The sequence below is a fragment of the Taurulus bubalis genome (assembly GCF_910589615.1).
Source record: "Taurulus bubalis genome assembly, chromosome: 21".
Taxonomy (NCBI): domain Eukaryota; kingdom Metazoa; phylum Chordata; class Actinopteri; order Perciformes; family Cottidae; genus Taurulus; species Taurulus bubalis.
Window position 1 is genome coordinate 3,354,742 of NC_136609.1, and position 10,953 is coordinate 3,365,694.

The following is a 10,953-nucleotide window of genomic DNA, read 5'->3' on the forward strand; positions in this document are numbered from 1 at the left end:
AGTAGCAACTTCTTCTGCTTTTGGGAGGTCGTAGAGAGGAGTCAGGTCCACCAGTGATGACCCCTCGCGACCTCCGTGTGCGTCATACAGCACGTGAACCACAATTGCTAACAGTGTCCCCCCCCCTGTGTTGTGTGTTGTGTGTCTGCGTGTGTGTTTCACTGCCTTAGCAGAATCCCTGTTCAGCGGCATGGGGCTGGGCACGGTGGTGGGTCTGGGCCTGGGAGCGCTGCTGCTGCTCCTCGTGCTGGTGGACGTCAGCTGCTTCTTCCTGCGTCACTGCGGCCTGCTGATGTGCATCACGCGCACGCTGTGCAGCAAGAAAAGCTCCACCAGCGGCAAGGGCAAAGACATCGAGGAGGGCAAGGCCGCCTACCTGTGAGTGGTTTTTCTTCTTTTCTTCCTGTATTGAATCAAATCAAAGGTTGTGATACTACTACTACTGTGACAGCTGGGATGTGTCGCCAGGTCGTGCATCCTCTGCTGTGGGCGTGTCTCAAAGCAAACTGCTGTTTCTACTGTGTCACTTTGTGCAGTGGAAAAACCTGAATAAATGGATACAAAGACATGCAAAAATGAATAAAAGTTCTCAGCAATTGACGAGGACTTCAATTTGTCGAGGACTTTGACATATTCCTCTTTAAATGGTGCCAGGGAGTTTAGTTAGTGTTAGTTTTTCATTTTCTATGCTCTCAACCAACCATGAATAGCGCAGTGAGACATGTGCAGCCTTCAACATATTCACTGTGAATGAGAAAAAGGAGACTTATTTGTACCATTTACTGTAGGTACACCTACAACCGCCGCCCAACCACCTTTTCAACCACAGTATGTCTTTGATTATGTCTTATTCACTAACATCAGTGCGTCTCATACCCGTCTGTGCAGTGAGTTCACCTTGGGAGAGTCCCGTTTGCATGCGTTGGTGTGTACATTCATGTCGTGCATGCATTTAATCTCAACTCTATGTGCTCCCATGCTTCCTGTTTGTATCTCTGTGTATCGATATAGATCATGCATGTCCTAGTCTATAAGTGACCCGCAGACGTCTCACAGTACTGCATGTCCAAGACGAGCTTTTATTTTGTTCTCCTCATCAGGCAGCAATTTAAAAACCTGCCGCCCATGAAATTCAGACTGGCGTTTCAGATTTAGTCGGCGTTATTTAATGCAGGGTGCAAAAAGCAAACCGAGAGCCCACAGAGTCTGATTCATCGGCCTCAGGCGATGCCATTTTGGTGTTAACATTGTCAGTGTGCCAGCCTGTGTCTGGGATGCAGAGAGAGGGCACACAGAGAAGAGAGGAGGAGGAGGAAGAGGAAGGGCGGGGGTTGACTTTTGCTGAGTCACTAAGCTCTCGGCGCTGGAGGGCTGAGTGGCTGCCTGCCTGCCCAGACAGCGTGAATTGTGCCTCGACTCTCACAGGCGCTTACAGGCGCTACTACGGCTGCTTTATGGCGGCATTAGAGTGCTGGGTTAGCGCGGCCGCGTCACAAACACAAAGCAGACTCGCACACGGAGCTGACCGCCGCGTAAATCGCAGGCAGAATGGCGAAGGTAGCGCAGCTGCAAACACATTATTAAAGATCAAATGAGACTTTAAGATGTAACAGAAATCTAAAAGAATTGAAGGGGTCCACGAGGTCCACAAACACTGCATCCTACATTTCCCATAATGCACTTTTTTGACACCCTAATCCCTACATCTTTAAAACCATTCAGCAGCAGTTTGTAACTCAGGTTCTCTGTTGTGAATATATGAATATAAAAGTATCTTAGCTCATGTAGAGATGAGCCCCATGACATCATCGGGGGTGTCGAGTCTAGCTGGCCTTAAAGGGATAGTTTAGATGTGTTTAAATGAGGGAGGCATCCATAGTCAGTGCAATGAGGGATTACAGGTGACCCGATGCCCATTTTCAGAACGTGCAAATACTTTTATCACCTATCTATGTGGAGACGTGACATGCAGAGCAATTGGTTCCATAACTTTCTATGAATGACGGCCTGGTTGTATAAAAATGTAATTGTTCTTTGAGCTACTGGAGAGAATGAAGTCAGTTTAATAGTCCTGAGATGGAGTGCGTATAATGAGATGATATAAAGCTGGGATCCTCCCACTGAGTCTGCAGGATGCCAATAGTGCCCGTCTGAAGATGCTGCGTGATAATAAGTTGCAAACGCCGCGCGGCGATATCGATGATATCGACAGGAGCGTGCACGGTGATAAGTGGCACAGATTAGAGGCTGTTTGTACCGGTGTGTTAAGGAGATGAGAGGTGTGTGTGTGTGTGTGAGGGGTGGAAATCCGGAGGTGACAAGACTTTTAAGAATTTGATTTCTGGGTCGGCAAGGTCAGCGCCGGTCGCTTTCTCGCCTCGATGTGGCGCCGGAGCCGAGCAGTTGACGGAGGACGTGAGGCCGTCTCTCTATTATGAATCTGTCGAATTACGCAGAGGTCAGCGGGCACACACTGGGCTTTGTAATTGCCTCAGAAGAAGAACAAAGTTGAAAGGTGTTTGCAGTGACCCCATTGACTTCACTTGAGTCAAACCTCACTCCCAGTGTAAATTCCTGAGAAGGCAGTGGGAGGAAAAAGAGCAGCGGATCTGACTCCATGCCGGCTGTTGGATAACACTTTAAGACCAAGTGGCGGAGGGATCTACTTTTTTACTTTCAAGTCTTTGAGAAGGCTCATTACCTATAATTCTTTTCATCAGCTTTGTCTCCAGGGATTTTTTTCGTCATATTCTCCTGCTGGTGATGGTCTCAGTGGCAAATCCAGTCCCATCCTGGCCCTTAACCCCAACACCTGAGGGCCAGCGCCAGTCTAGACTTGAATACAGAACTTTGTGACGAGTTCTGTGCGAATAAGTTCATGTTGAATGCTTCAAATTACATTTTTAATCCACATTCTGGCCCAAATATATACCTAAAACTAATCAAGGCCATATATTTGACACAATATGACGCCGTATTAAATGACAGGGGACGTCAAAGGTGAGAGGAGGAAGAAGAGACGCTCACTGACAGACTTTGGAGCGTCTTCGCTCTCTGGTGATGGCTCATTCATTCATAACAGGGTGATGGATCGTAGACACGGCTCCTGTATCCTGCAGCGATAGACATGAGGAAATAAATAACATTTCAGAGTGCCAAACACTGCACACAAATACATAATCTGAGATGCAATATGATAACTGTGTTATGTACACAGTGCTTGGATCACTGTCTGTCCACCAACAGTATGAAGAGAGGAACTCGGTGTGGAAACAATCTGGAATTATGCACTTTGATAACAAATCTGCATATATACATATATATATATTCTTCATGATTCAGATCCCAGCTTGACAGCTGATGCTAGCTCGGCCCCTGCTTTGTATAATGTGGCACGAACACAGCAGTGAGTGTCCAGAAGCTGCATTTTATTATGCAAAGAAGAGCATTTCCTCCACTTTATCATGCTTGTGAATAAATACAATGACACATCATTACAGCGCGACAGAGACTCTTGATTATGCAAACTTTTGTTTAAAGGAACTAGACAGTTTGCATCTCAAACTCTGGAGTGGCAGCCTCAGATAGATGTCTGACATTTAATTAAAGTGTGTTTTTGCGGCACTCTGGAGAAAACAGGAAGCTGGTTGCCAAATAATAAGTAATATAAAAAAAGGCACAGATGTGTTTGGCCTTGGAAGGAGACTTTCCATATATTCTTCCCACACAATCATGCGTGTTTCTTCGCCAGCTCGGGTATCAAGGTCTCTGATCCCCCGTGTGAACGGCAGCTCACGCTGAGATCCGGGGTGTCGGATAAAAAAAATGAATGTAAACGTAAAGATTTAGTGTAAACAAACTCCCCCTCGCTGCATTGTGGCCTTGTGCTCATAACAAGTCGCTCTGGAGTCACTTATACGCTCTCAGATTGCAGGCGCACATCTGCATTCCCGCCCTCGCATCTCCGCGGCCCAACATGCACAGCTGCCTTATCAAAAGAGGCCTTTGTGTTTGCTTTGTGTTGCAAACTCTATTTTGAATGGAACTTCTGAGGGAGAGCCATTGTGCAGAGAGAGTAGCTGTTGCACAAACTGCCTGAGGAACATCACACACATGTACTGAACCCGGGGGGACGGGGACGAAAAAAGTATTCGATAGTCTGAATGTGGAGTTTCATTAGCCAAAGAAGTCCCTGTTGTGTCGGTTGGGATGAGAGCGGTGCAGTTGACTCTATTTTTCCCCGCCCCCGTTAGTTTTTGAATCAACAGATGTGTTGAAAGAGGCTTTATGATGAGCTGAATCCCTTTCAAATACCACACGTGTCATGTATTTATTATGAGTAAAGGAAAAAATTCACTCCGGCAATTCAATCGTTAAATTGCGTCACTCTCCATCGCTCTATGCGCCCAAAGTGAATCTTTGATGAATAATTGCAGATATAGTGAGCAACATGTGGAGGGATATGTGTGGTTTGAGCAGCTGCCTGTGCAGATAAGACTTCCCTTAGCAAAGTGTGAAGAACGCAAAGGGATCGTAAATCACATCTCCTGCAGTCGGTGCTACTTCTGTAAAATATCTCACGGAGGGGCAGCAAAGTATGGAGTGTGCTGCATCCAGATCTGATGCGTCAGCAGTTACCTCCCCAGTGCATCAACTTTCTTAATGGCCAACTGTGTTGGTATGTTGGTTCACTGGATTCATTAGCGCTGTCCTTGATTTGGCATCCGCACTCCAGAGAGAGGCCTTCCCATATGTTGAGGAAACCTGCGTCCAATCTGGGTTTGCATGAAGCTAATGGGACATGAAATTGGTTCTTTACCGTCCACCAATCAGCCGAAGGGGAACCCCCTCTGGCCAGCTGCAATATTTGGGCTTACGACAGTTCAGTACCACGCAGGGCTTCTGTTCTACATCCGTGATCTCAGAGGGAACCCCTTGGCGTTGGTACACATCTAGTATGACTGTTTGGAGATGAGTTTGTGCCTTTTTAAAATGGACTATTCACTGCTTATGTCATAAAAAGATCCAATATTGACACCATTGGGGCTTTAATTAGAGCTATAAATACTTTATTAAAAGAATAAACCTCCATGACATGCATGATGTGCATTACTAACTCATTAAATACAATTTAAGTTGAATATTACGTCGCTAGAGTCAAAGTTTTAAATTCCACTCATGGATCAATACACCAAACTTCCAAAGACATTAGATCTCATATTTTCTGCTGCTCAGTTAAATATTTTTTGAGTTCGCTCTCAGTCAGAGCGCATGAAACCTTGAAAATGCAAATTATTTTTGAGTTTTATGGCCAAGAGAGGGAGATAGAGCAGAACCTGGAGTCAAGCGGCATCGACGGTCGGATGGTTTATGCCTCTTCGTGCAAGGTGACGAACACGTCCTGAATGATTAACAGGAGTTGGGAATAAGAAGCGGGACAACCCAGTGAACTCTGGGAAATGAGCAGCCCTCGGCTAAAGGGAGCTAATCAATGAGGTGGAGCCGGTTCTCCCCAAAAGATGCACCGTAGAAGACAGGAAGCTGGAGCTTTGATGTGCAAAAGAAAAAGCTGCATCTCAATATCTTCACATTTTGCACTTTCAATGTTTTATTGTTTGTGTCTTTTGTTGTTGGACATGTTGCCTCACGACGTTCCCGAGCTGGAAATCCGGCACGGGGCTTTATTTCCATTATGAAACGACAAAAGATAGGCAACTTTCCACGTTTCATATTCTGACTTTTATTTATGTTTTCTTTGCTTTGCTGCATTTTAGTGGCTGCAGCAAATATAATTGACTCTTTGCTGATAAATAATTTTAAATGCATTCAATATTACAACTGAGTAGATAGAGCATTCAAACATCAATGGCATAGACGGGTGATTTATATTGCTTTTTAAAATAATTATTAATTATGGGCCTTTTTATATGTCCAGATACAGTTTGAGTGGCGGTAGAATTAGAATATGAATGTGTGTCATTAAAACAAAGCACATGCCTCATACCAAGCTGTAATAAATGCTGGAAATTGCTGCTGTTTAAGTCACATTATGCCGGCGTATTATTCCATTCCCACTCTCTGTATTAACGGACATAGGATAAATTAGTTTTTTGTGCCGAATGCAGATAAAAGCTCTCATTCATCATATCATTGGAAATTCATCCCCGTTAGATTTTCATCTTGCGGCCACATTATCGTTAAGATAAAGCTGTGATGTCGTCCCGCTGAATCACTGGAAACTAGATGAGAGAGGAGCGCGCGTGCCGGAGACGGCGGCGGCGGCCGGCCAATCAAGACGACTCGCGCTTAATAACACACCAATGTATATTTTATCTCTTCTTTTTTTTTTATTCGCACAAAATGAATCAAACGCAAATGGGAGACGTGCCAGCTCTGAGGTGATGTTATTCAGAGAAATGAGAGTGCAGCACTCAGAAGGCGGCGGCGTAGAGAACAGTGAGCGGCGGGACAAAGGGAAGCCAGCGGGATGTTCTGGAAGTGACATTTTGATCAAATGTGGAGGTTCTCTGGTAATAATCACGCTAAAAGCCTCAAATCTCATGTTTTAGATCCATATATAGGATCTGTTGAAGCCCACTTCTAATAAAGTCGCACGCAATAATGGGTTTGCCAAATAAGTTTTGAACGACATGTTCCCATTGAGGTGTCCTCTGGTGATTTAATACTGCACTTCCAGAAAGTCAAGGGACAATTTCACAAAACATTTTTCTAAATTGAAGCAGCTGATACGGAGCGATCCAGACTTTTAGTCTCTGGTGTTGGTCAAGCTCCAAATAAATCCTACGTCTCCCATAATGCAGCTTGATAGCATATCTAAATATAAATGTCCTTGTCTTTCAAACTACACTGCTTTAAGACAGGCTTTCAGTTAATGTGCCATCTCCAGAGACTTTTCCCATTAAATAGCTGAGGAGTAAACTTGTAAACTTGTGTTTATATGTAAAATAAAACTTTAAATACAGCGCACGTACCAGACCGCACTCGGCAGCTCTCTTATATATCGGAGACCCGGAGTCGGATCAGTACTCCTGGGACTTTGGGGGGAAATTTGGGATCGATGGCGGCCTGCGTCTCACGCGTGTTTAGGTTTAAGATGCAAAAACACTTTGCATAAGACCGGGAGAAGATTAAAGAGCTGATTAATTAAAGGTTGGCTCGTCTGCAGGGGGTTTTCACCCGCAAAAAGCAGTGATGGAGGTTACCAAAAGTAAGCTAATCAATCATTAAGGGAGTAACTGAAAGTGTTAGTTCAGATTCTTTCAAGTGTGTCTGGAGCCACAGAATGATATAAAATATCCCCTTTTAGATGCATTGATCGTAATCAAGCGCTATATCTCGTGCTTAAAGTCAGCATATATATATATATATATATATTTCATTCATTCATATATATATATATATATATTACTGTCTGTGGTGTCCAGCCATCCAGGTCAAAGTGAAGCATGAATATGAATAATGTGTTTCTTTAGGTCTGTGTGCAGCCCTGTCGAGGTTTTTATATTTAATATCCCTGCTGCCTTTTCACTTCAATTAAATTCCTCTTTATTAATCCCGATGGGCGCCACTCACTCGAGCACCAAAAGGTCTAGAAAGGTGATTACTGGTGGGCTCTAAGCAGGACGTACACATCGTGTGGAGGAAACCCATTAAGCCCACACACCTCTCATGGCAGTAATTCAGTTCTAATTTAGCGAGCATTTATTGTATGTGCCTGCTTCATACAAAAACATCCTCTAGGTGGTCACTCACGAGTCTGTGCCTGTTCACATTAACTGTGTGTGTGCTTTAAGTTCCTGTAATTTGCAGCGATGCGTCCGCGCTGCAAATCCAAATAACTCCCACTCTCTCTTTGCTTTTTTTTTCTTTCTCCCCACCACAGGAAGCTACCGCTGAAGGAAGAAAATGGAAAAGAGTCTCTCAAGCCGGATACGATTGAAATCAAAGTGCACGGCGACAACAGCATCCACACAAAGCCCGGCGACAGCAAAGCGTAAAAAAAAATTAAAAAGGGGGGGGGCGGCGCCTCGCCACCTAAAGAAACATTCGGATCACGAGACCAAAACCCAGAGAAACTACAGCGCTGGAAAATAGTGGAGTAAAATACCATATCTGTTTATAACAATGCCCCAGTGACAGGCATGTGTAAATACAAATAATAGGGAGAAAATAGAGAGAAAGGGTCAACCTTTTAGACGCCCTGAGTGATAAATGTGTCATGTTCTTAACAAACATGGCATCAGTGGAAGGCTCTTGTTGATCAATGATTGTATTTCCTTTGCTTCATTACTGGATTATTTTTCTTTTACAACCCACATAGAACTTTCACGCAGTTAAATAATGACACATCCGCCCCCACTTGGACTCCTCACACAAAGTACGCATCTCCACCATTTAAACCTGTTTCCATGTGTTCCACTGCAGCAGCCTCTTTTACAGCCGAGCCGGGTGTCCGGCTACAGCTGAACAAATTGTATCAAACCGGATTTGGTGATTAATTATCGAGAGGAATTTGACATTTGGATGAATAATGCTTTCTGAAGGGCTACTATGGATCATAGTTTGTGTTGCAGGAAGTATATAACGGCATAATACACACACACACACACACGTGTTAGCGAAGCCTTTTTATATTGACTCTGAATATTGTTGACGCTCATTCTCAAACGTGTGCATAATTATGTTTTATTCCTCCGTGTTGAGTAATGAAAAAAAACGAGTGGTGTCATGTCTCAAGGCCGAGCAAAGGGGACGAGAAATACATCAACATGCGTGTCATGTTATTTTAATATTCCATCTCTTTATTCATCCCGGTCTCAGATGCATTTTATTTCCTCCCTTTTTAAAATCTTTATTTTGTTTCCTGGTTTGATTGCTAATTCTCTCTGATGTTGTCATGTGTTGTACATAGGTGAAAAAAAAAGAATATTTTACAGAGCTTTTATGTAAATATACCCTAAAGGATGTGTCTTTTTTCAAAATGCAACAGGCTTGGCTTTTTTTGTGAACGCTCCTCAGATGAAAAGCTGTTTTCTTTTTTTGTTTCGTTGTTTTTTTGGGGGGGGTTCTTTTCTTCTTCTGTTGTGTTTTAGTCCAAAGTTCAGTGATGGTGTAATACTGCTTTTTCTAGTCATTTGCTTTCCCTAAAGAAAATCCATGCCCTAAGGCTATTTCACGGTGTTTCAATGGAGACGGTAATTACGGCATTAGTGTGCCTTCTCTTCTTTTTTTCACCCCCCCCTTGTGGCCCAATGCCGCCGCAGCAGTGAAGACCTTCAAATACTTTTTGATTGTGCTGCTTTTTCGCCACAGAATGTGTCAGAAGATTGAGGTTTATTTTTCATTTTTATCGTGGTGCTGTGCATTCTGGGAAATGTAGTCTTAGAATTGTGGATTGTAGCCGACGACGCTGGACAGTAACAGACGTGTGTAACTACCTAGATGTCAGGATGAAGCTGTAACTCTGGAGGCTGCAGACATCTGGTTTTAATGCAGTGTGTGTGTGCGCCCGTGTGTGTGTGTGTGTGTGTGTGCATACATGCATGAGTGAGTGAATCTTCTCGTCATCAGGTTGCATGTATGTCTGTTGAATGTATCTGCACGTACTGTAAGTCAATCTGCTTATGAGCGCGTGCCCGTTCAGATATTCCACAATAAGAGTCTCCCAAATTTCAAAACAACACCTGAAATCAAAGATTCAATATTGAGCTATTCTGCCATTTGATTTTGTCATAATTTATTTGTCGAGCTTACTTATCTATTTATATTAGATTGTTTTTAAAAAGCGTAAAACACTGAGTACACTTTCTCAGTCTCACCACGCAGCGCCCAGCGAGTCTCATCCGGTCGGCCGTGGCGACCGCGTGCCGAGTGTGAATGTCCGAGTGTGTTCCTCTTTGAGTTTCTGATGGGTTAAAAAAACTGGCCATGTAGCTCTCGACAGTGAGTAATTCCTCGGGTTCTGCAGCACTCCACGCAAGTGTCTGCGAAGCCCCACCTGCAGCTGCCCCCCCCTTCGACCACGATTCCATCTCATTGGTTTTTATCTCAGACCTCATAGCACTGGCTTTGTTTTCTCCCGGTGAGCCCTTGTACCTGCATATCTCAAATGGATGGTCCTCCGCTGCCTGTTACGATGACTGTAAATATGGGAGCACAGTGCCTGGAGGCTATACGATTTGTACATGTTCTTTTGTATTTGAATATGAGTCTTAAAAACCCGACCCCTGCCCTTCTTATCCTCTTCCTCCTCCCCTCTCGTTCTCTGTCTCCTCCTCCTCCTCCTCCTCTTCCTCCATGCCTCTGTCCTTTTTCTGTCGGGGGTAAAAACAGGTGTGCTTGAGCTCAGTGTACAGTGTGTGTCCTCTTTGTCCCTATGCTCCCTCGTCCCTTGGACTGTCCCTGCTGAGTGTGCTTTGTGCAGGAGGTGGGAACTATTGATGTCTCTCTGTACGTACCTGTGGAACACTTGTGACTCCTGTCATTTGCCGCTGTAAATAAACATGTCCTGGTAGAAGAGAGTGAGACGTCGCCATTCATTGTTGTCGAGTGTTTATCAGCTGCTTTCAAAAGTACTTAAGTAGGGGGATGCAGTCGATGAATGAAATAGATATTTGGGTAATACAAATAACAGTAAGATGCAGTAAATGCGACGCTAAAGCCAGCGGCTACTTAGCTTAGCTTAGCATCAAGAGGGCGACAGCTGTAGCCTGCTAGACAGTGGTACATTGTGGAGGGATAATGTAGCTTTTAACTCCCATAAGTATCCATAAAGGGCTGTTTATCTGCTTCCACACACAGTAATACCGTAAAAGTCGGGTTATACGCCGCTACTACTTTCGGTCATTGTCAGCTGGCGCTCATGCTAGTTCCGTGCTAACTTCCGCTAGCTCTCCGCTAGCTCTCCGCTAGCTCCCCGACAACCACCAAAGG

At 44.3% G+C, this 10,953-nt stretch overlaps 1 protein-coding gene across 1 annotated transcript in view; it reads left to right on the forward strand.

Annotated features, from left to right (window-relative positions):
- The window catches only part of ncam2 (neural cell adhesion molecule 2), a gene marked incomplete at both ends in the record, with an annotated part of 216,418 nt that extends 208,400 nt beyond the window's left edge, over positions 1-8,018 (forward strand). Inside the window, 2 exons of the mRNA XM_079236580.1 lie at positions 171-378; positions 7,904-8,018. Coding sequence (XP_079092706.1) covers positions 171-378; positions 7,904-8,018 — 323 coding nt within the window. The remainder of the gene's footprint in view (positions 1-170; positions 379-7,903) is intronic.
- Between the last annotated feature and the right edge of the window lie 2,935 nt (positions 8,019-10,953).